Here is a 21,355-nt window from a genome sequence, read left to right as displayed (position 1 = left end):
GTTCCACTTGGAAGGGCGGCTCAGTCAACAATGCCGCGACGGAACAACTCAAAACTCGCTGAATAAACTCGTCTACAGTAAAGCTTTGTGCTCCGCAAATATTATGGATTTATCTTCACGCGTTCAGATTATATAGGGTGTGCTCGTGAATTATTTCCAACAGTGTATATGCAGATCATTCATTAACACCCTAATAAACAATTTGACATGCAATTGATTTTTTTTAATTAACTAACTCTAATAAGGTGTTTTTCTGAAAGATAATTATGAAATAGGCTCCACATAAGCATTTTTGATCAGAATATAAAATAAAATCATAGTTTACATTTTTGTCGTCGTAAATTGATAATATGTGCGTTGTCCGGTTGGTTATATCGTTTTAAGAAACGTCATGGAATTAAAGAGATTAGTCTCCATGGAGAGAAGCTGAGTGGTGATTAACAAGCAGCTGATGATTTTCAACATCATTTTGAAGATTTTGTTTTGTCTAAAGATCTGTTATATAAGCAAATTTATAACGCTGATGAATCAAGGCTTTTTTGGAAGTATCTTCCCATTCGTACTTTAACATTTTAAAGTGAACAACATAAACCGGCAGGTTACAAAAGTAGCAAGGAAAGGATCACAATCTTGCCATGTAGCAACGCTGCTGGCCACATACCGAAGCTTCTGGTAATCGGTAACTCTAAGAAACCGCCATCTTTTGAAAGGACAAGAGCAGAAAATTTATCAGTCGATTATTTCAATAAAAAAAAAGGTTGTATGAACCAGCAGATTTTTCAAGAATGGTTTGAAAAGATTTTTGTGCCACAAGTACGTAAACACCTTGACTCATTTAATTTATCAAGAAAGGCTGTTTTGTTAATTGACAACGCGCCGTCACACCCAGCTGTAAGTGTGGGTTTGTCTCCCAAATGTTTCTGCGGTGATACAACCTGTGGACCAAGGAGTCATTGCAACTATGAAGAGAACATACAGAACAAAGTTGTTAATGTCAAAAATCGAAGAACGTTACAATTTTAAACAATTTTGGAAGATGTATACAATTTTGGATAGCATTTATGATATTGCGTCTGCATGGGATAAACTCTTGAGAAAACTCTGTCCGAATATCGAAGTAAATGTCAAGCACAACATTTTTGAAGAAGTGAATGAAGTCATGACTATTGACTTAGTGAAATCCGTTCCGGGAGGTGAAAATGTCGATCAAGAAAACATAGAAGGTGTTTCCAAAGCAAGTAGCAAAAAGTAGTGACTTATTTTTTTAAAAAGATGTAACTGCACACTTTTTGTCTACCACACAGTGGTGAATGTATTATTTTTTGTTTATTACTGTTCTTTATTTTAGTAATTTAAAATATTATAGTTATTATGCTGAAATATTTTTTTCGTGTTTACACCTAATTTTTAGTGTTTTTTCGGGTTATCCGCGATTTTCACAATCCGCGGCGCCCTTGTCCCGGATAATCTGGGCTCTACTGTATTATAACACGAATAATTTATAAAATAATTTTTTAGTAACGGAAAGGTTTGGGTTTGGTTTCTTGATACTGCGAATGTAACTGCGATTTCAAAGGAGTTTCATAAAAACGATATCAACGATATTGACGTTTACGATAATTTTATTCTTTCCGGAGGGAACGATGGCCAATTCGGGTTGTTTAACGTCAATAGGGAACATTTAAAAGTTTTACTTTGTAATTACGGAAAAGTCGATAACCGAATTTGGTCGAGTTCTTTTAATATAATGGGTGATCGAGTTGTTTTGGGAACTTCTAGTTGTAAAAGTGTTGCTCCAATTTGTATTTTTGATTCAAATAGGTAATTAAAAACAATATTGAAAAAAAGTTTGGTAAGGTTTTTTTTTTCTTTATAGGTTAGATTCTCCACTAAATATTTTTGGAACCTTCCTAGATAAAGGAAGTAGCGTTTTAGACATCAAATTTTTAACAAATTCGGTTTTTTTAACATGTGGGCATGATACGTATGTTCGTAAATGGGATTTAAGGCTTGGCGATATTTGCGTACAATCGTATAAGGACCCATTTCAATCTACTATTTATTGTATGGACACTGATTATGTCAATACTTTATTAACAGGGACTCAAGCTCATGGGAGAATGGTTCTTTATGATATGAGGAGCCCAAAATACGTTCAAGTAACTTTAATTTCATTTTATTTATTTATTAATAATTAAATTTGTTTTAGTTATATTTTCTGAGATCATGCCGGGGGAAAAATCGAAATTCCCCAATTTATAGCCTCTCGTTCGATCCTTTACAAATAGTGGCAGGAACGGATCGTAATTTAGACCTGGTCGATTTTAGTGGTTATGAAACGACTGGGAAAGATTATAGTTCCTTATACAAAAAGGAGATTTGCATGTGATAAAAAATTATTTAATAATTCTTTTTAATTTATATCTTTGGTAAAATTATACACTAAATAAATAAATAAATTTAACCATCACATTCATTTGGACAATCAATAATTAAAACGTTCTCATCCTCTTTGTTCTCCTCCATCATCACCGTTTTCACTAAATGTAAAACTTTTTGGTACAAAAATGATTCTCTACCACAAAATAAATCATTTAATATTTCAAATTAATAATTTACGATGTAAATCAAACCTGTTAATGGGTTTACAAATTCCTAAATGATCGAGAGGGACTTCAAAAACTTCTCCCACTCCCGGATTACCAGACGCACTTTCAACCATCCGGAAATTAAATTTAAGTGCTGTTACAACTGTTGATTTGGTCTCTATGAAACTTATTATGCGCATTGAGTACTTTTGGAGGAGTTCCAAAAATGCTTCGTGCATTGATTTTAAATTTGGAGACTCTAAAAAAATTTATTAATACATTTTGGGGATGGGGATTTTAGAAAAATATTACCTTCGCGTAATTCTTGAACCTCAACGGATGGTAAAACGACTAAACAAGTCGGTGGGTTCAGATTAGCTATTTTAGATCCTTTGTGTGGTGTACTATAAAAGACGATTCCTTTTGTGTTGTTTAAAATGTTCATGTAGTTTTCGTCACCTTCTGTTTCAGCTTTTGACAAAGAAATAAAGAATTATATATACTAAATATAACTTTTATTATAAGTATTATATTAAATTTAATAGTCAGGGTAAGTAACAGTTAAAAGATAAAACATCTTTTTACAAACGGTTTCAAGTTGGTACTAATTCATAAGGGGGATCCAAACTTGAGAAAGTTGGCTTTTTTGAAATTAATAACACTTTAGAAACTCAACAACTAATTACGAGAAGACATAGAACTAGTAAAAGGAGGCAAAAGAGGAACAATATAATACAGGGAATTGAATAAAAATATTCAAAGAGGCATACAAGAAAGCAGAAGTTTGAATGCGCCTAGAAGTAATAAAAAACCATCATATTACATATTCTGAAGCAGATTTTCCTGCTCCAGAATATAACAAAGATCTATACTTAGCATTTATTGACACTAAGGCTTTTGAATCAATTGAAATATGGCCGATAGTAACTGCGCTAGAAACCTGTAGAATTGACTCAAGATATACTGTGCTTATTGAAAACATCTATAAGAGAGCAACGAGTACAATTAAGCCCCACACTGAAACGGAAAGAATCAAACTAGAAAGTAGTATAAGACAAGGAGATTCCAGATAGCGAGCTCAGCGATTTGAGGCGAAATCATTCCTTATATATTTTCGTAAAGATACAAAGTTTCTTATAAAAGACTATATATCTTTAAAGCATCCAAAGGAGGAGATAAAACGAGGAGTTAAGAATAGTAGTTTGGAGTAGCTCAAGGTCTTGGTCAGCAGTTTGACGAAGTACAAGGTGATGTTCCGTGACCACATGAAGCTTTTGTGGTTTTGTGCTTTTGCTTAACGAAAGAAGGAACAAAGAGAAGAAAGTGGAATCAACCTTAAAGGCCTGGTTCGGATAGGCCAAATGGCATTGGATGCTAACGAATTAAGCGTGATAACTAAAAAAGTAGAACGATCTGGTATTGTCGGCCTCCGATTCTTCCATCACCTAAAACCCTTAGCGAGAAGGAGAAATAGTCACTAAAACACCAATTGAATGTTCCAATCAGTTTATAATTTCTGATATGGTGATATGGACGATATTGTGATGTGCACCAATATAAAAATACGACAGAAATCTGTTTGCTACGATGAAAATCATCAATACGTTGTACGAGATACGAATGTAACAGAAATAAGAGCTTTATTCAGACTTCTCTATCTGGCAGGAGTTTTCAAAAGTTCTAGGCTAAATCTTGAGGAGCTTTGGTCGACAGATGAAACTGGGATAAGTTTATTCAGAGAAACAATGTCTTTACAAAGGTTCATTTTCGTGCTGTCTTACTTACGCTTTGACAACATAAATAATCGGGAGGAAAGGAAAAAGATTGACAAGATGACAGCAGTGAGGGCATTATTTGAGAAATTCGTTGAGAATAGCCATAATTCGTTTACTCCAAGCATTCAGGGGTCGCTGTACTTTTCGTCAATACATGCCCAAAAAGCCAGCACGTTATGCTTTGAAAATATTTGCACTTGTAGATGCAAAATCATACTTTGTTCTCAACTTAGAATTGTACGTGGGACTGCAACCTGATGGTCCATTCAAGTTGAGCAATAAGCCAAACGCTGTGATTCTTAGACTTATAGCTCCAATTTCCGGCACAAAACGAAATGTAACGTTTGATAATTGGTTCAGCAATTATGATCTGATGCTAACACTGCTGAGACAACACAAATTACATCCGTCGGGACGGTTGGGAAGAACAAACGGCAAATACCCGAGAGCTTCAAAGTAGTGAAAACCAGTCCAGACCATTCCAGCAAATTTGGTTTTCAAAAAGATATCACTTTAGTTTCTTATACACCAAGAAAAGGCAAGGTTGTACTTCTTATGTCTACGTTACACCATACTCCAGATATTGATGAAACTATTGGAGATAAAAGAAAACCGGAAGTAGTTTCGTTTTATAATGCTACAAAGTGTGGCGTAGATGTCATTGATGAGCTACGATGTATCTCGCAATAGTAAAAGATGGACACTCACGATTTTCTATGCTCTTCTAAACTGTGCTGGTATAAACGCAAGAGTGATATATCAGAATAATACTGGTGATTTCCAAATGAAAAGAAGACAGTTTCTGAAAACATTGGACATACAACTGTTGAGTGAGCACAAAACAATCAGAGCTCTGAATAAAAAGCTCCCACGTGAATTGCAACTCCTCAGGCCAGCAGACGAAATGAATGTTGATGAATCACCAGGGAAACGACATAAACTATCTAGAAGATGCGAATTTTGTCCTAGGAAAAGTGGCAGAAAAACATTTTATAGATGTGCAAAGTGCAAGAAAGCTGTTTGTTTAGCTAACTATAAGTTTTCTGTCAGTTACAAAAATTAACAGTCGATGATTTACTGCCGTTATTTTTTGACAAATAGTCATTATGAACTGAAAACATATATTCCCTTATCAAGATATACTACAGTGAATAAAAATTACTTAAAATATACCCAAAAACCAGAATTTTTACTTATCCTTTTGTCAATTTATTTTAGGATATGCCCCACCACACTGTCGCCGGGGCAAAAAACTTTAATACAAAGGAAGGGTCAAAATCTTCGTTGCTGCGAAGACTCGAAGGTGCCAGAAAATTGACACGAGTGGGTGAGGTGATGAAATTGAAGTTTCATTACTATACCATATGGAAAGGAGTTTAAAGTGGTATTAAGAGGAATTACTGAGGAAATCGAAACTTAGGAAATAGAAGAAAACTTGAAGAAAAAAGATTTCGCTTCAACAGCGTGATGAGGCTGGAAAAGCCAAGAAGTTGATGTTGTTCTGGTGATACTACCAAGAATAAAGAAGGGATGAAGTTTTAAGTCCGGGAAGTTTGTTAATTAAATGTCGACTGCTTAGGTACGTTGTCTACAGATATACGGCGGAGTAAGCATCCATCATTTGAATGCCCAAAGATAAGATCCTCGTCGGCTAGATGCGCAAATTGCAATAATCCGCTTTCAAAATTTCCAGAAGTTGCCCTAAACAGAAAAAAAAGGAAGAAAAATGAAAGGCTGAAGAAAGAAAGGCCAAGGTTTAGAATGGCAAAATCAAAAGAGGAGTGTCTTAGTAAAGCTGCTTTTTCTGAGGAGGTTGCTGCATCAAAGGCCCTGTCGCATCCAAAGGCGAAGATGTTGAAGATCAAGTGCTTACCCACATAGTGCTCAATATTTTTTAGAGATTGGTGCCTACGATAGCACAGATCAAAAATAGTAAGTAAACCTAACGATATTTTATTTCAGGAAAACGGCTGGTAACACGGAACGACCACAGAATTAACAAAAAGTCCGAAAAACTTTTGGTATTTGGAAACAATGAAGAGATCTCTTCATGACAGTGATGATAAGCGAAACCCATCTGCAGCCACATCAGTCCGATAGAATACCAAAATTTAAATATTTCAGAAAGGATAGAAAGAGACGGACAGGGGACAGGCGCTGCAGTTTACATAAGTTCCAGATATCCGGCAAGAGAGGCCCTTTTAACCACGGAAATGGAAGCGATAGGAACAGAGCTTGATTTCGATGGAGATACAAGCAGAATTGTATACATCGCAATGTATAACCCAAATGAGGCGTCCGGGGAACGTGATAACTTTGAAACGTTGGAACTTGCTTAGGATAAAAGCCAAATTATTGCAGTGCTATTAGATGTCTAGAAAGTTTACGAATCCGTTTGGCAAGATGGCCTGCTGGCAGATATGATGAAGGCTAATCAGGAACGAATCCTAAAGAAAGTGAAAGCTTCCTTGTTGAAGAATAGGTACTTACAGGTCCAAATTGGAGATAAAGTTCCCGGCGTAAGAAGAATGAAACAAGGTTTGTTGCAAGGTTCTCCGCTTTCCCCTTTACCATATAATATAGAATTTGGCTACGATGAAAACAATTCAGGCAACAGTTTTTCAATTTGCAGATGATACGGAGATAGTGGCCAAACTGAAGGAAAGTTTCGCAGCAGTGCGAACCAAATCTGATTCGCACGAACTAGTGCTACAATCGATTGAATATGCAGAAGACTGAAACAGGAAGCACAGGTAAAGCACAAACGAAGGGTCTCTGAATGTCCCAAAAAAATATAGAGATGAGGAGAGAAATTGCAAACTTAGGAGTGACATTTAACTGAAAACTGGACGCCGAAAAACAAATAACCAAGAGACTAAACATTGATGCTATACTTCGTCATAAGAGAACAAATAAGGATAATAGCATCCATAATAACGCCGCAATTGGAATTGTTTACAAATAGAATTCTGCATTCAGCAACGAATATTCTATATTATGTCAGGAATGGAAACATGCTGGCATCAAGATGGCGCTATGCGATATGCTAAAAGAAAGAAAATCCACGTTGATGAAAGGCTTGCAAGAAAATGAAGATCCGGACGTGGTAAGAATAAAACGAAAAATAGAAATATGGCCCCTAAGAAGAAAACTATAGACGAGCTTAAGCTCCAACTTGACACTACCATATCGATGATGGTAAATCTGTTAGCAGATTTCAAATCCCTATCGCGGCACATTGCAGATGATGAACTATCGTAATACGATGTTATACATTATATATGTTATTTTTTCATGTTTCGAAAATGATCAGCTCTTTTCATAACATTTTACAACGATCAGGAGCACAGAGCAATCGTCAAATCGTGCGATTTCGCTGGCCAACCAAAATCCCCTAATCAACAAAGGGCCTGGAAAAGATCAAAATCTCCATGATGTCGCGCATTGCGTTGTCACACCGTCTTGCTGGTACCACAAATCCTCTAAATTTAACTCATTCAATTTCGGTAGTAAGAATTCGTTCAATGTATATTCAATCTTATCGTATGCTAATGACAGTAATGACACTTACTGCGTTTCCATGTCACCTTCACAAAACTACGGCTAAATCATATGTTTGGAGTAAACAGCGAATACGGCTATACTACAAAGTAACGTCTTAAGAAAGGAATGTTTCTAGCCTCTTTGAAGACGTCTAATCGTATTAATAGAAAAACCTATGAGACATATCGAAAGCCAACTTGTATTATTAACTTATGCTGATGGAAATCCTAACCAGAAACAGGTTGAATAAGGAAATACATTAGAAAGGACTGCTTAGCGAATAAGAAAAGTTCAAAGAGTATGTTTATTTTAATGTTTTGACCTATTTTGACCAGCTCTCTAGCCCTGGTCCAGATGGCATGCAATCTTCCTTTATATCTCACTCTCCATTACTGTACAACATGGTTTCTTGTCTGCGCGATCGGTTGAGTCTAACTTGGTGTCCTTTCTTAATTTTATCCATTTTGCCTTAAATGAGAACTCACAAGTTGACGTAATTTGCACCGATTACTCTAAAGCCTTCAATAAGACCATACCTTTCTTATACAAAACCTGTCCTCCGCTGAATAATGTCACACCTATCGAACACAGGTAATGCAGTCAAGATGTGTAACTTTCTATCTGATTACAAACCTATCTCATCAGGCGTGTCTCAAGGAAATCACCTCGGCCCCACATTATTTTTAATTTACATCAATGGCATTTCCTCTTGTTTTAAATTCTTCAAATTCCTACTCTATGCGGATGATAATAAAATATTTACAAGAATCGGCCCAAGTTATGACTGCCTAAGGCTTCAAGATGGCCTTCACCGTCTGCATGACTATTGTCGCGTCAACAAACTTTATCTTAACTGCGACAAATGCCAAAAAATAACGTTTACATGGAAACGTTATCCTATTAACTTTAATTACAACTTTAATGGTAAAGCTATTATCTGTACCGACATATTTTAGGATCTTGGCATTGTACTTGATGCCAGTAGTGTAATAATTAGTATAAAATGTATAAAAATAAAATTGTTTTTAACCATTTAATTTTTTCAGCTCAAGTTACGCTAATTTACAGTTCACTTCTCACTGACTCTTACTTACACCACTCAATCCTAGGTGGCGCTTTAAATATTTATCTCACTCCTACTTACACTATTCAATTCTAGGTGAAGCCATTGTATTTAAACTTTACTTTTATAAAAATCCCTAGATCTAGTTCCTTTTAATACCAACCAAATTTTTTTCCCCCAAACTTCGGTTGGCACCGCTCTCTATACCTTATACATTGAAGTGTGACGTCACGGCAGAATTGACTTCCGGTCTAGAACTCTCATTATTACACTACTGATGCCAAATTGAGATATCACCTTCATATCAAATTCATGGTAAAAAAGATCCTGCGGAACTTGGTTATCAGAATAAGTAGAAAATTTACCAATTTTACCAGCATTAAATCCCTTTCTATGGCATTTGTTAATAAGTATCCTATGGTTCCATAGTTCAACGACGCTTTGTTTGATATTTGGCATATAAATATCATTTTCCCAATTGTAATTACGATAGACTTGGTGTGGTTTTGAACTTTTTATCGCAGCGTCGAGGTGTATCTGATTTAATCTTTCTTTTTTGGTCAATGGCATGCTGGACGCTCCTGACTTTTTGCCTGAATTGAACTTTAATGTACCACAGCGATTCACCCGGAACAATATTACATTTCTTTTATGTACATCTAAGGGCCGATTTACACCACACGAGCGAATGCTCATTCTATCCTCACTCTATCATATTCTTTTAGTGTAAACAGATGTAGAGCATTCTTTCGTTGTTCTGTCTGTGTTCTCAAAGATTCTAGGGAATATTCTAAGAATGTTCGATCGCTTGATGTAAACGGCATTAAAGCGTGCGAACAATTGCTTAGAGCCTTCTTGCGTGTTCGGACGTGCTCGCTCATCGGAGCGGTCTCTTCAAAGCGTTCTTGTGTTCTAGCCGAATGAGCATTCGTTCGGCTGATCTAAACATCTATGTGTAAGAATTCTAATTCTTGATTCTCATTTTTGCTCGTTGATATTTTGGTATAAACGCTAAAAACGCGCTTTCGTTTACACTAAAAGATCAAGAAAGAATGCTCTTGTTCTAGCTCTAGCTCTTTGTTCGTTTGGTTTAAATGCACCTTAATACGAACGCGAACCTTCATCAAAACTCGCCTGTCATATGGGTTCTTAGTAATTACAACCGAGAGTTCAACCATGTTTCAAACACAAACTGCTCGTTTTTCACTCTTGTCTCTCAACTTCTTTTCTTTTATCGATCAGTACTGTTCCGATAACTTGAAAATATTCAATAGGTGTCGCTAGATTCCATAGTCGACGTCATCCGGTATTCGGCAACATGGTTTCATGAGGTCTGCAGCACAAATCGAACTAAATTTTTGCTGGGTTTCTTGAGCACCTAGTATGTGTTAAACTATATCTATCTATCATTTCCCAGACCAGTGTTTACGAGAAAAGGTCCTTTATAAGATGGCATCACCTTCCTAGGCTGTCCTGTAGCCGCTATCTCTCGTCTAATCAAGACCAGATCTCCCTCTTAGTACTTTCGAGGTTATTGGTACTTCTTATCACTTCTCTCTTTCTGTGTTCGTTGTATCCTTTCGATATTTTTTATCGTTTGATCGCGTAACTGATTCAGTTTTTCCATATGTGCCAGACATGAACGGTTTTGGTCTTCTTCGAGAGCCATAATGACGCGGCTTTGTAAAATTTTTCGTAGCAGAAACCCAAACAATCATTGTTCGTGAGGTTTTACTGGATCGTGTCAGGAACGGGAATAGAAACAATTGCGGTCGTATCGCCACTGGACCTGCTGGTAGAAGAAAGAAAAATACGAAGGAAGAGTGTGTTGGAGAAAATGAAGGTTGAGGTTGGTACTAAAACAGAGAGAGAGATAGAGAGACGCGACCGTTAGAGAAATAAGTTCTTGATATAAGTTTTCATGTGTGTTCAGTTAATATTTAATAAAAATAATAATACGAAAAGTGAAGAGTTATTTTAAATAACCTTTAGTAGAGTGTATTATAAAAGTGAAGCAAGAAGAGAACTAATGGCAAGGTGGCAGGAGAGATGGGCGAAGTTTACGGGCTATCCTAATACGTTTATTTTAGACGTGGTTCAATTAATTAAAATAACTTACCTTTAATCAATAAATTTTTCACTAATAACCCCCCCATAGAATGCGCCACCCAAACAATCGGTCTTTTTCCCACTCCAGCTTGCAATAATTTCTCCATCAAATCCTCCGTTCGTTCATCCAACGACAACTTACAACTTTCCTCGGGACAAGTTCCCGCCCATTTCGATAAAGATGTATCATAATTGATTCCTAAAATACGTAAATTTTGACAATCGGTTGTTAACCAATCTTTCGGCCAACACTGCGTCCTAGCTTCTACTTTTCGGGTGTTATCGCATAGTTTGTCGTACGAGCTACAACAGTAGGCTTCCTCCTCTTCAACGTTGGCGTTTGTTGGGATATCGCGCGAGATGACTTCGTAATCGGAACCCAAGGCTTCCCAATCTAATCGGGATTGGTCTTCGTAACGTTCAAAGTATTCTTGCATAACTTCGTCGCTTGAATAGTATTTTCGAAGAGAATAAATTTCCGGTTCACCGGTTAACGATTCTAAAAGACCTAATTGGTGTGAAAATACGATACTGAAATAAAAATTGGTGTTTTAATAATAGAAGTATTCCAAATGAAAGCATAAATATTTTTGTGATCTTATTGGGTTAATTTGTAAATTTTTTGATGTTTTCATTCGGAACATTTCTTTTGAAACACCTTGTATTATAAGGGTTGCTCACTATATTATAAATTATAAATTAAATTATTTATTATTATTATTTAAATTAAGAATTATTTTAAATTTATTTAATACTTTATATGTAGAGATAGAGATGAACAAGGGGAGAAGAAAGAAAAACCTACGCGTTAGTTATCGAAACACAAGAAGGAAATACGAAAATGTAGTGAAAGGGCAGATAAGGGGAAGAGCGGAGGTGAAGAAGATTGAGGGAATAAAAAAGACAAGAGATAAAAAGTGCTGGTGATAACGCAAAAATAAAAATGCCACTGAAAATATAGAAAAAATCTTTAACGGCGATAAAGAGCAGAGAATCAGTTCTAGAGGACTAATAAAGCGTAAAAGAATGATTTACCTAAATATAAAGGGTATGGAAGTGACAACAACCAGGAAGAAGGTAATGGTGAAAGATGGTACTGTAGAGGAAGAATATTTTAATGTGGAAAATCTGAGACCGTATTCCCAGAACAAGAAGGTAATAGTGGAGGTTGATCAGAAAGGCACTTGGAAATTTGGCCCTATGCCAAATAGAAGGAAGAATAAAGATTATAAAATGCTTTAGATGCTAGTCGCCATCATACCTGATCAAGGACTGCACAAGTGTGGATGGAAGCACACATGTGGGGTGATATAATTGCGGAAGAGGAAATCATTTGACCGAAGAATGTAAAAGTGATTAAAAATGCTCAACTGTAAAAACTGTGGGGCATAATGCGAAAGAATAAGAAGCAAGGATAAAATACAACAAATAAAGAAGACCATAGGCATAGATAATAGAAAAGAAACAGGGCAGAGAATCCATCCACTAGTAGTAGGGGCTAGTTCGCATCTGTAAGAGAATACTACACGTTGGATCTCCTGACAAGAAAAGAGCCAGTTCGAGCTCTTGGCAAGCTTGCTTGAGAGCTCGGGCCTAGTATACGAGATTGCCACTTTAATATAGAAGGCAATACAGTAGAGCTAAAGAAAACGATGTTGATTTGGTTGCAATTCAGGAAACGCACACAGAAAACGAAGTTCAACTGAGCTTAAGAGGAAAAAATCCAGGCTATGACCTACACGGCGCTACCTATGATAGAAGTGGTGCGGTAACATATGTACGCACAGTCGTAGAAAATGTTTCTTTACTCTCCACTTCTACCAAGAACAACATCCACGAGATAACAGTGAAAATCGGCAATATCACAATAGCTAACATTTACAAACCTACTGCACTCACCTGACTTGTACATTTGCTCCAGCAATATACTTTCTGGGGGGATTTTAACAGCCACCATGAGATGTGGTCCACATGTCATGGTGGCTGGTTACAGCAGCAACTGAAATAGCGTCAGAACTAAATGTGCAGCCAATTTTTAAACCCTAAAAGCGACTAAGACGTATTAAGTGTTAACCTGGTGATGAACCAAACGACCCGAAAATATGCTTGAAATACAATTCTTTAATAATCTCTTAGACAAGGTGCTTATGTCAATAAAAGAAACATTTAGTCAACTTAAAGATTTTTCTAAAACTAGGTTTTTTTTGTTTAACATAAATGAAAATCAAAATAAAGAACAACTGTTGAATGATAGTTCTGTATTGAAAAAAAAAAAACTAATATTCAACTCTAAATTGGATATTAATGGAGGCTTACTGTACGACAAAATCTTGAGTCTGCCACATTACCTGAAAGATAACCCAAATAACTCAGCGTATTCTAACAATACCTTATTGTAAGTACGAAAACTTTCACGGTAGATATTAATTAAACTAAAACTAGAACTAACACTAGCACTATCACAAGAACTAACACTAGACCTAGAACTAGAATCTTTCGGGTTAAGCCGAGCGTTTTTTGAAAAAATATTTGACGTTTCGGATGCCATGTTGCAACCTTCTTCAGAAACAAGTTCGAAGTGACCACTTCGAACAAACCACTTCACCAAGTGACCACTTCGACCACTTCACAAGTGTCACTTCGAACTTGTTTCTGAAGAAGGTTGCAACATGGCATCCGAAACGTCAAACATTTTTTCAAAAAACGCACGGCTTAACCCGAAAGATTCTAGTTCTAGGTCTAGTGTTAGTTCTTGTGATAGTGCTAGTGTTAGTTCTAGTTTTAGTTTAATACCTTATTGGTACAGTTGCAATTGGAGGACACAGTTTTTCCAAATTAAAATTAATAAAGACCTACTTGCCATCAATAAATTCAATAATATCGTAAACATGACTAACTAGTCTCGCTACGTTACCTATCGAAAATCACAGAATATCGAGTCGCTACAATTAATACCATATCAACACAAACTGGTGTCGGCCGCAAGCGACCTCGGCTTAACACACTACGATGCACGATGTTACTGTATTAAACTGACTTTGCTTGAATTAACAAATTTTCTACAAACGTGTTTTTCTTAAAAATTTCTTTGATCAAAGTTTTTTAAGGGACCAATTGATAGATAATTGATCACTTTACACGCGTAGAGAGCAATGGCGTAGACAATATTTTTAAAAAAGTGCTTTTTATAGCAGATAATGTTTAATTTTAAAGAAACTTTGATCCGCTATATCTCGCCAACGAGGCATTTGCGACCCCATGTATATTAAGACTTTTCATCTAAATTTTTGATGTATTACCTGCCCTAGAAGTCTGTCAGCGGTTTTTTGAATCACCCTGTAGAAAGTAACGTTGTAGTTAGGGCTTGCAATACCGGACCAAAATCTCAATACAGGTATTCGGTATTCAAAATTTTTAAAACCGGGATACCGGTATTACTATAAAAAAGTTTACTCACTAAATTACAATCACTAAATATATCTAATTGTAAGAATTTTTCCCCTCTGCGGCGTCATCTCTACCAACAACAGGTTAATTCCTACTATATTTTTAGATTGGCAATAAAGCATAAGATACAGAATCTGAGAAGATAATCAAAAAATGGAAAGATACTAGGAATCTGTACAAAGTACCAATAAACTTAAAGGTCTGGATACCATTATTGTTTTGTTGTCTTTCACTTGGTCCAAAGGTTCAATTTCACTGCCGCGTCAAAAAATGAAATTACACTCCATCATCTGAAGCTCTGTGGAATTCTTTCGAATTCCTGTTTTGGAATTTTCTGAAAAGGTGCAGATTCAAGAAAGAAACTTTAACATAATGGCTCTTGGTAGTTTGTCAGACTTATCATACTACTGTTATACTTGGTGGGAAATTACACGAATCAAACTGACCTGAAACACCATTATGGAGTAAAAACTCCAAAAATAGTTGTATGCAGAGACTATTTTATTGTTGGTTAGGTATGACAAATTTATTGTACACAAACATTAACCCAGATATGCCTAATGTACTACATTTAGGACGGTCAATTCCTGTTGAAACTTGCAAGGTCATGAGCGCCTGGAAATGCGCACGTCACATGAAGTCGTGCATTTTAGATGTAGCAGTGAGAGTGATAACTTGCAGTTTAGGTGTTTTCTTTAGATTTTCTTTTAAGTGCATCCGAAAGTCAAGATAAGTTGGAAATGGATTATTGCCCGGTTCGCTTTGAAAGGTAAGGTAATTTTCAATTATAGAAATTAGAATAATATTATGATTCTTTGATTACAGTAACAATAAATAGTTGTATAATTAGTATTATTTAAGTTTTGCATTATTCAGTAAATTAGAGTATAAATTAGGGAGGTGAAAGACGGGTGTACTATATATAGGACATTAGGATAATAAACGACTATCACGTTCATCTAATTACAGGGGGTTTTCGCTTCATGAAGCCCTTGCTATGCTTGAGGACAATGACGACATTGTCAGCCAGGTTGATGAAATAACTATATTTCCTCCTGTAAACGCTGCAGCCGACCTGACAGATGAAGATTCTGGAGCAGAAAATGATCTTACAGTGAATAACCTACCGGCATCACAGTTACAAGCGCCGGTGGAAATCGTAATTGAAAGTAACTAGACAGTGATTTTTCATCAGATGACAATATACCTCTATCAGAGTTACAATCACAAAACACGGCAGCAAGAAACAAACAAAAAGTAAAAACTAAAAAGAAACAGATGCACTACAGTTGGATAAAAGAAGATTTGAAATTACCGCCCACCGACTTTGATAGTCCTACGAATTCGGCGATCACAGAAAACCCCTTAGAGCTTTTCTCAAAATTTTTTGACGAAGAAGTAATAGAATTGATTTTGAATCAGAGTAATAAGTACGCACAACAAAAAAATAGAAAAGCGAATATAGAAAAGTAGGAAGTAAACGCTTTTATAGGTGTTTTGATACTTAGTGGATATATGCAAGTACCGAGACGGAGGATGTTCTGGGAACGTGAAAAAGATTGCCATAACGTCATGATTACAGAAGCAATTACAAGGGACCGGTTTGACTATTTGTTTTCTAATCTTCACGTCTGTGATAATCAGCAGTTGGACCAGGGTGACAAATTCGCTAAACTAAGGCCGCTTTTCACACTGTTGAAATAAAAATTCATAGAGAATTCCTCGCTTGAAGAAATGCACTCAGTTGATGAAGCGATGGTTCCGTATTATGGACGTCATAGCTGTAAGCAGTATATTCGAGGAAAACCCATGCGCTATGGAATAAGTTATGGGTAGGAAGTACAAGGTTAGGTTACTTGAATTGGTTCGAACCTTATCAAGGAGCCTCTACAAATATAAGTGAACACTTTTCTGAATTGGGAGTTGGTGCTGGAGTAGTCTTAGAATATGCGCAAGCTTTACGTAAGGAATGGCCAGATAAAAAATTTCATCTCTTTTTTGATAACTTTTTTACGTCAATTCCGTTGATCGAAAAACTAACTGACTGGAATTTTTATGCTACTGGTACGGTTAGAGAAAACAGGCTAAAAGACATTTCTCTTGTAGATTCAAAACTCATAAAGAAGCAGCGCAGAGGAAGTTATGATTATGCAAAAATTGTAGAACAGAATATAATTGCAGTAAAGTGGCACGATAATAGTGTAGTTTCTGTTTGTTCCAATTTTTCTGGAGTTGCCCCAATTCACTCGGTCACACGTTATTCGCAAAAAGAAAAGAAGAATATTCAGGTACAGCAGCCGCATCTTATACAGATGTACAATACAATTATGGGAGGTGTCGACCGCTCTGACCAAAATATCAGCTTATTACGAATTTCGATCAGAGGAAAAAAATGGTATTTTCCTTTGATATCTCACTGTATTGACATGGCAATTCAAAACGCATGGCATTTGCATCGCAAGAATGGAGGAGAATTAGATCAACTTAGTTTTAGAAGGAGAATTGCTGTAATGCTGTTGGTTCAGAATAAAAAAACATCGTCATATCAAAAAGGACATACCAGTAGATCCCACGAAATAGATATACGGTTCGACCGAATAGATCATTTAGTTATGCCCCAAGAAAAACAAACTAGGTGTGCTCATTGCCATCAAAAAACTACAACGAGATGCGCAAAATGTGATATTGGTGTACACACGAAGTGTTTTGTTCAGTATCACACTAATAAATAGTTTTACGTTTATAGATATTCATGTGCCGAATGTCCTACATGTAGGACGGCCCGAATTTCCAATTAAAAAAAAAACAAATTGTCATGGTTTGTTTGTAAGACTTTGTTTTGCTTCTTTAAATAAGTTTTCAATAAAGTTATTATGACTTGTAAAGTGGTTTTAATTTAGGCATATCTGGGTTAAGTTGTCGTCATCAAAGGTTGAGTCTTCGTTATCTTCAACATTCTGTCAGAGTACAAAATGATATTTCTTGTAGATGGTGTTCCCACTGATCAAAAAATGTCACTTGAAAAAATGAGGTTAGTACGGACATAAGATAGATAACAAATTTCTGTTTGGTCAACATCATTTTTCAGCACAGCTTTAAACAAACACGGCCGTTTTCAATCGGTCGCTTCCGGCTAGCATTTTGTTAATGAAACGTCAAAAAATGTCACTTGAAAATGTAAACTTGGAACGGACAGAAAATAGATAACAAACACGAATCCTCTACGTCATTTTCCAGCACAACATCAAACTAGCGCGGCGGTTTTCGAAGACATCGGCCGCCCCCGGCCATCGAGGGCGCTAAATAAAAATAATACCGAAATATCGGTATTTTGCCATCAATACCGGTTTATAATACCGGACAAAAATTGTCCGGGATCCCGGTATTGCAAGCTCTAGTTGTAGTTGACATTTTTGATTACAAAAAATTTAAATCTCAAAAATGACTCAACTTAGGTACAAGGTTGAACAAAAATTTCAAAAATGTAATAAAATACAGGCTGTTCCATTTGAAATATGAAAATTGTCACATCTTCCAGTGTAACAAGTATCCGGAACATGAAAATATTTTAGTTAAAAAGCTGGCATCAGACATCACAAGTTTGCAAATTTTAAAATCCGCACTTCATTTGGTTATTCACTAGGTCACACTAGATATTCATGGCACACTAGGGTAAATATCGACATGATGTGTGTGCATTTTTCAAAGAACACTAATTATCTCCCAAACTATAAATGTTAGGTATAGGACATATGGGATATAAAAGATGAGACACTGAAGACGACTAAGCAATAAAATATGGGGGTTGCCTATTGTAAGTTCAAAAAAACTAATTTTCTAAATTTTTAAAATGCTCCCGCCTCGATTTTGACATAATTTTATTGTATCTTGCGTATTGTCGATCTAACGACCCGACGTTATTCCTGCGGAGATTTTTCTAACTCGATTTATTTTCTAATACCTCATTTATACAGCTCATTTTTGATTTTGCCCCATAAAAAGAATCTAAAGGTGTGAGGTCAGGTGATCTGAGAGGTTTTAACCAAAATAAAGTAAACAATCCAAATTATAATGTACAATGGACATTGTAAGTAACTATCAGCTACAGAACATTTAGTGTAAAAGAACAAAAAATAAAGAAAAAAATAAAAAATGAAAAATAATTGAATTAAACTTAATTGTTTGATCGCGTTTTTCTTTTAAAACTAATTTAATACAACTGTTAATTTACACCATTATTAAAAAAGAACCACTGACGAAAGCATAGCAGTGATCACTGCTCGAGAAATAGCAAATCAAGAGGGACATAACGTAGTTTATACTATTAACCTAGCTACTATGCGTCAAAAGTTGTAATACATTTTCCGAAGGTACTACAACGTTATAAAATAACGAAAATAATTTTTTTTCAAAAATTATAAGCGGTCGTGAAAATTTTTTCAAGTAAAAGTTATGTGAAATTATACTATCGACCCAACTGAAGAAAAAAAAATTATAGATTTAAAAAAATAGCGAAATTAGTACTCACATCCGGTATAACCGGAAGTACAAAAAGAATGATTTCATGTCGTAATAATCCGTTTTAGCGACCTAACTATGCATTCCAAATGGTTTTCTTATATCACCAATAATAAAGAAAAATATGGGGGTGAGCCAAGGTTTATATATTAAAGGTTGTCTAAGTTCCTATGCTGCAATACTTTGATTTTAGTTCGTGGGCGAGGGGCAAGAGCAGGAGTGTTTCGTGACGTAAGCGATCACGGATTGCGCACGCAACCTCATGGCCATGTGGTGCTCAATGCCTTTGTTTAATTTGAATTGCTTGGCGGTATTATTTTCCACATGTGACGTAATGCGCAGTATGATTGCGTACGAACCTAGACAACCTCTTATATATAAACCTTGGGGGTGAGCCACTTTTGAGGGACACCCGGTATAAAAATATATAGGGTGTTGCATTTAAAAAAATAAAGTAGGTGGCGTCTTCCGGTATAACCGGAAGAACTAGAAATCTAAAAATATTTTAGTCGAAGAGAACGCAATTGATAATACCTAAATTAAAATTTTCAAATTTTTATTTTGGCCAGAACCTGTATAGTTCTAATGGACGGTCGTCGTGGATGACCCTGTATATATTTGATATTTGTCACATTTTATCGCGATTCTGGGCCACAGTGCACTGTTGGGCAATAAAATATATTATTATTATATGATATCCCAACAATTGTAGCAATAGGCGTGAAAGGGTTAAGGGGTTAAGCTGGTATAATGCTACATGTGGTATAATGTAGTGGTCCGCCATTGACGTCATTTTTTTTTAATGGCAGAAGAACATAAGAGTTACCAGTCCTTTTAAACTCTACTGTCCATAATCCTGATTAGTTTTTACAAGTTGCAAGAACCAACTTTTTAATAACAGTAATACTTCATTAAAATCAATTAATGAACCTTACCAAATATTCCTAAAGTTTGATCCGCTTGATTCCTTTGCCTCCATGTGTAAAACACACCACCCAACAACCCATGAATAAAAATAACATCTACTTTAGCCTGTTCATTGCTCCTCATGGTCGGATACAAACTATAAACACCTCGCTGATAAATAACCCGATTTTTATCATCAGCATCTAAATTAGCCAAAGCTCTACTTGCAGTCACTGATAAACGAATATCTTTATCTTGGGCCCATTTTGCAAGAATAGAAATCCAGCCTAAAATAATTAATTTTAATATACATTAATAAAATTTTTAATTTTAACAAACAATTTTTTACCAATTTTATGAAATTCATCAGCTAATTCAGGAAAAATAGATAAATTTGATATAATAGTACACAACCCCACATTCATCTCATAAACATGTTGAAACCGGTTATAAACCTCCAACAACAAATATAACCCATTATATTCAGCAATATCTCTCGCATGTTTATTTATTGTAGAATGATGCAAAATCGATTCTAAACATAAAGGAAGAATATCCGCTGTTGATCTCATATATTTAGCAATATGATCAGTATGATCAAAATAATTTTCAAATTCCGTTTTAGTTAAATCGTGTAAATCACTAAACGAACTTGACAAGAAATTACTAATACAATGATGAGCACTCTGCCTTTCCAAATACACCAAAAAATCTCGCAAAACATTCACTAAATACTCTGTTGAGATCCGATTTGGTGAAACCAACGGTTGTATTTGATACCGCAAATCAGCATCTGGTAAACGGGCCAAAGCAATTGCAGTTCGTGCGTTTGATGAATGCGCTAATTGCGCGTATTGCCATGATTCCAAATCCTTTATTTTAGCTAATTGTAAAGTGGCTTTTGTTCGAATTACATGACTATCGGCTTTTGTTAGGCTAAGTAAACGCCGGGCGTAAGCAAATTTTAACGCCTTCCATTGCTTAATAAGGAATGATTCTTCGGAATTGGGTACTTTAATCCAACGAGCCGCATCAATCGTTATTGCGTAAACGTTTTCATCGACACCTTTCGGCTCGATTATATGTAAAATGAATGGGTCGAAAGCACCGTTAAGTATTTCACGCGTTTTTTTCACTTGTAAAGATACCCAAATTGCTCTAAAAATGAAATAAATAATAAATAGGGAATAATTTTGAGGTTAAGTTCCGACATAACCTCAATTTTTTTTTGAAAGATTATTGTGGTGATTTTTTAGTTACATACAATGAGCTCATAGAAAGAAACCCGACGAATTTGATTTTTCTTTTTGTAAACGGTGTAAGCGGCATTTAAATTCCATAAATTCTTATTAAAAAGAAAAAACAAATTTTGTAAACGTCAAAAACACATGCGTTGTGTCAAATTT

The 21,355-nt window shown here is 35.7% G+C and overlaps 2 protein-coding genes across 3 annotated transcripts in view; one reads left to right on the top strand and one right to left on the bottom strand.

Annotated features, from left to right (window-relative positions):
* LOC111417293 (F-box/WD repeat-containing protein 4) overlaps positions 1-2,476 on the top strand; it is a 9,619-nt gene extending 7,143 nt beyond the window's left edge. The window contains exons 3-5 of the mRNA XM_023049519.2: positions 1,519-1,821; positions 1,877-2,159; positions 2,210-2,476. Coding sequence (XP_022905287.1) covers positions 1,519-1,821; positions 1,877-2,159; positions 2,210-2,389 — 766 coding nt within the window. The 3' untranslated portion in view covers positions 2,390-2,476. The remainder of the gene's footprint in view (positions 1-1,518; positions 1,822-1,876; positions 2,160-2,209) is intronic.
* On the bottom strand, positions 2,379-21,355 carry LOC111417292 (protein SERAC1). Of its 2 annotated transcripts, none has more exons than XM_023049517.2 (7): positions 21,214-21,355; positions 20,299-21,107; positions 19,979-20,236; positions 11,089-11,586; positions 2,901-3,059; positions 2,634-2,847; positions 2,379-2,575 (listed from the first exon to the last, which is right to left on the bottom strand). In XM_023049517.2, exons 1-7 carry the CDS (start codon positions 21,276-21,278, stop codon positions 2,461-2,463), a joined length of 2,118 nt encoding a protein of 705 aa, XP_022905285.1. In that variant the 5' UTR covers positions 21,279-21,355; the 3' UTR covers positions 2,379-2,460. The 2 variants fall into 2 exon arrangements, with proteins under 2 accessions (XP_022905285.1, XP_022905286.1); XM_023049518.2 differs by having other exon boundaries at positions 11,089-11,577.

Source organism: Onthophagus taurus, chromosome 3 (genome assembly GCF_036711975.1).
Source record: "Onthophagus taurus isolate NC chromosome 3, IU_Otau_3.0, whole genome shotgun sequence".
NCBI classification, from domain to species: Eukaryota; Metazoa; Arthropoda; class Insecta; order Coleoptera; family Scarabaeidae; genus Onthophagus; species Onthophagus taurus.
Note: the sequence above shows the minus strand (reverse complement) of the source record. Positions and strands in the feature narration are given on the sequence as shown.

Coding starts and splice junctions, on each gene's coding strand:
- LOC111417292 (XM_023049517.2), bottom strand. CDS start 21,278: ATGCCGCTTACACCGTTTACAAAAAGAAAAATCAAATTCGTCGGGTTT. Junction 20,237..20,298: donor TGATGAATTTCATAAAATTG/GTAAAAAATTGT, acceptor TAATTATTTTAG/GCTGGATTTCTATTCTTGCA. Junction 3,060..11,088: donor GAAAAATTTATTGATTAAAG/GTAAGTTATTTT, acceptor CTTTGTCAAAAG/CTGAAACAGAAGGTGACGAA.